Source organism: Limulus polyphemus, unplaced genomic scaffold, assembly GCF_000517525.1.
Source record: "Limulus polyphemus unplaced genomic scaffold, Limulus_polyphemus-2.1.2 Scaffold526, whole genome shotgun sequence".
Lineage (NCBI taxonomy): Eukaryota > Metazoa > Arthropoda > Merostomata > Xiphosura > Limulidae > Limulus > Limulus polyphemus.
The window spans coordinates 403893-407299 of record NW_013666136.1 but is presented as its reverse complement, the minus strand read 5'-3'; the positions used below and the strand labels follow the sequence as shown (position 1 = coordinate 407299).

The 3407-nt window shown below is 27.3% G+C and overlaps 1 protein-coding gene across 3 annotated transcripts in view; it reads left to right on the top strand.

The window, feature by feature from the left end:
• Window positions 1-3407, top strand: part of LOC106458875 (zinc finger MIZ domain-containing protein 1-like) — a 136505-nt gene that overhangs the window by 125893 nt on the left and 7205 nt on the right. For all 3 annotated transcript variants that reach the window (XM_022385236.1, XM_022385238.1, XM_022385237.1), the window contains 3 exons: window positions 1496-1563; window positions 1811-1956; window positions 3119-3247. In XM_022385236.1, coding sequence (XP_022240944.1) covers window positions 1496-1563; window positions 1811-1956; window positions 3119-3247 — 343 coding nt within the window. The remainder of the gene's footprint in view (window positions 1-1495; window positions 1564-1810; window positions 1957-3118; window positions 3248-3407) is intronic.

Below are 3407 nucleotides of genomic sequence, written 5' to 3'. Positions count from 1 at the left end.
TGCTATTCTCAAGTTTTGAACAACTCGACTTACAAGATCTACGTATTTACATGAGCCGATGTTTCCATTTATGATCTGTGCAAGAACTCAGTTAACAGATGTTTCCATGTATCAAAGCTATCTTGAAGTTAAGAAAATAATATCTGAAAAAGAATAATTAATACTCATAAATCTAGTGCTTAGAAACATAAATTCAAAACCTATACACCAGAAAACTGTAACTTATTTCCTTGATATTAGCTGCTCAAATGTTATGAGATACAAATTATTTTTACTGCAACCTAAAACATGCTAATCAGCTACATTACTAATTATGTATGGCTTAAATAATAATTTTAATTATAAAGAGCTGATTCTTGAAAAAAAAGAAAAAATCCATTAGATTTAATTTCAGTAATAGCATATCTTAAGCTATTTTATTTTATTTAGTCTGACAAAAGGGTTTGTAACTTACCAGTTGAATATATTGATTACCTACTCGTATCAAAATTTAAAATTGCTTAAAACTTGATAACAGTTACCGTATTTTTCGGAATATAAGTTGCACCAGTGTATAAGACGCACCCTTATTTTGAAGACAAAGTTTTGGGGAAAAAAAAGCTACAGTCGCATTTGAAAGATGTTTATTGAACAAAAATTCAATTTGATACTTTAAAAATTAGTATATATTGTTCTAAACACAAAAGAGCTCAAAACATAAAAATAAGAAAATACCATAAATCAAAAAAAGGTTTACTGTTATTTAGTTTGGTTCAAAACCTAAAATCTTCATTGCTTTCACTGTAATTTATTTTTTTATTATTTAGTGAGCATTATAAATAGTTATGTTTCTAAAAGAAAAAAAAACTACTATTGTTATAAATAACACATTTAATTGAACTAAACTATGCATGCCTATTTAAATATATTTACACATGGCTTGTGTATATCGTATATATATATACATATATATTATTCATACCTTCGGTGTATAGGACGCTAGCAGATTTGGACATCAAATTTTGAGGTAAAAAAGTGCGTCTTATAGACCGAAAAATGCAATATGTAATATTTTTGTTTTCTGAAAAATTTTGAGATTTGAGTAAATTAAAATGAAAGTACAGTACTTTATCATTTTATGTTTGTGTTTGTATAATTATTTTCAGACTTTAATATATGTATACATTGTTAAAACTAGAGAAAATACCATTTGAGATATTGCAGTACAGAAATTCATCCGAAACATGTTTATAAAATGGTGAATAATAATTACAATTACAATAATAATTACATATTTTACTAAAACAGTATTTTTAATGTGTTATTTTGATTTTGAAAACGTTTATGATGTATAAATTTTACTTAAATAGTGTTTTGTAATATGGTATTCAGGTTCTACCAATCTTTCAGATAACATGCTATTTATATATATTACTATTACTAATTTTCCAGGGATTGAAGTTACATGCTTTTCCTATTTTTACAGTTTTTATAATAATCTATATTTCTCGTATAGTGTTTTGACCTCGAATCTTACCTCCAAATGAATTGTGAAAGAGGAGCTTGGAGATGTCCAGTCTGCAAGTAAGATAATATATGTATAATTTAAAAATATGAAACTGTTTCATCAAAAACGCATCTTGAGAATTGAATTGCTAACAATGTAGACTCATCTTATGAAAATGATATATAATTAGTTCATTTTTTGCAGAAAAAAATATTAAATGTGGAAAACTTGTAGGCTTTTTGTCACTGTAATAATAACTCCTTTTTTTTATAATTGTAAACAGCCTTTGTACTAATATTTCATTCATTCCTTTTCAATTTTTAGTAAAACTGCATATCTTGAAGGGCTAGAGGTAGATCAGTATATATGGGCCATCTTAACAAATCTTAGTAATTCTGAGGTAGAAGAGGTAACAATGGAGGCCACTGCTAGTTGGAAACCCATCTCGCCAAAACAAGAGCATGACCAAGGTATGTTTTTTTTTTAAAAAGAGTTTCAAGTTTTAAAGTATGAAACTTTGTGTATAATAACTGTGGTTATAAGATTTGAAATTGAATTATTATTTAGTTTTATTTAAGTTTTTCACTTAGAAAGAGCTTTTAGTTTTAAACAAGTTTTTAAAGTTTAAAACGTTACTCATCTATATAAAAAATTACGTGAGATCTAAAACTTGTAAAACTACTGAATCCATGTATATGTTTTTATCTTTGAAAATGTATTCATCCTAAAGAAGAGATAGCTTACTACAAGCTCTTCAGAAGAAAATGTAGAAACCCAATTTTATTTGTTATTTTTGATACTTTAGAATAAGTTCAAAATCAAAGTTTATTATTGATAGTATTAAAAACATATTTGGGACCAGATGTGCCAATATAATGAATTTGAAGGTTTGTGGTTTGTACATCATTGCCACAAAAAATGCACACTCACTTTGAATCCCATTATTCAGTCAGAGAGTAGCCCAAGGGTTGGCAGTAGGTGCTGTTGACTAGCTAGTTTATCAGTTCAGAATTCGAGTTCATTATGTACAATTAGCTTTTTGTTTAGCTGTGTGCAAAAATTCTAAAAATAAACAAGTTACTTAATGTTAGAAACTGTATAATTAGTTATAGTTTCAAACTAAACATATTCCTTATTGTTCTGTAATATTGTGAAAGATGATAAATTTTCATTTGCATCAATATTAAGTAGGGAAAATATAGAATATTATTTTATTATTTTAGTCGAATGTTCATTTTGTAGTAAAGTAAACTATTCTTGAAAATATGTTAAATGAAAACTTTTTTAATTCAGGCAAGATATTTAAATATCTTTTGACTGTGAAAGTTTCCTACTTTGAGGTAAAAATTTAAGATTGTAAACTTCTGCCAGTAATTAGTCTGACAGACACAGAGAGAACTGAAGCACACACTGTTTTGATGGGAGTGATACAAACTATTCATTAAAATGATAAAACTTTAAAAGTTTGAAACACATCTAGCTTGTTCCATTATCTTGTTTTTTGAAGTTTTCACATGCTTAAAATTGCTCATATAGTAGATACATTGTTCAACCTTTGATGGAATGGTTTATATCAATGACAACTTGAACTTTGTTTTTTTCATGCTAAGCAGATTTTTTTCTCTTTCTCAGATCCCTGTGCTGCTCAAAAGAAATTTAAAGCAATGTCTCCTGGTAGCATGACAATGCCAACAACAAGTACATGGGAAGTGGGACAAGCATTATCACCTTATTCTGCCATGCCTCCTCCAGATATGCAGTGTAAGTTGATATTTTTAGAACAGTCACTTGATGATTCTATTAGTTGAAAAATATGTCTTTAGAAGAAATATTAGGTCATCAAGAAATTACTTTTTGTTTTAATATGAAAAAACCCAAACAACTTATATATCAAAACAAAACATTTATTAAATAAAATAGT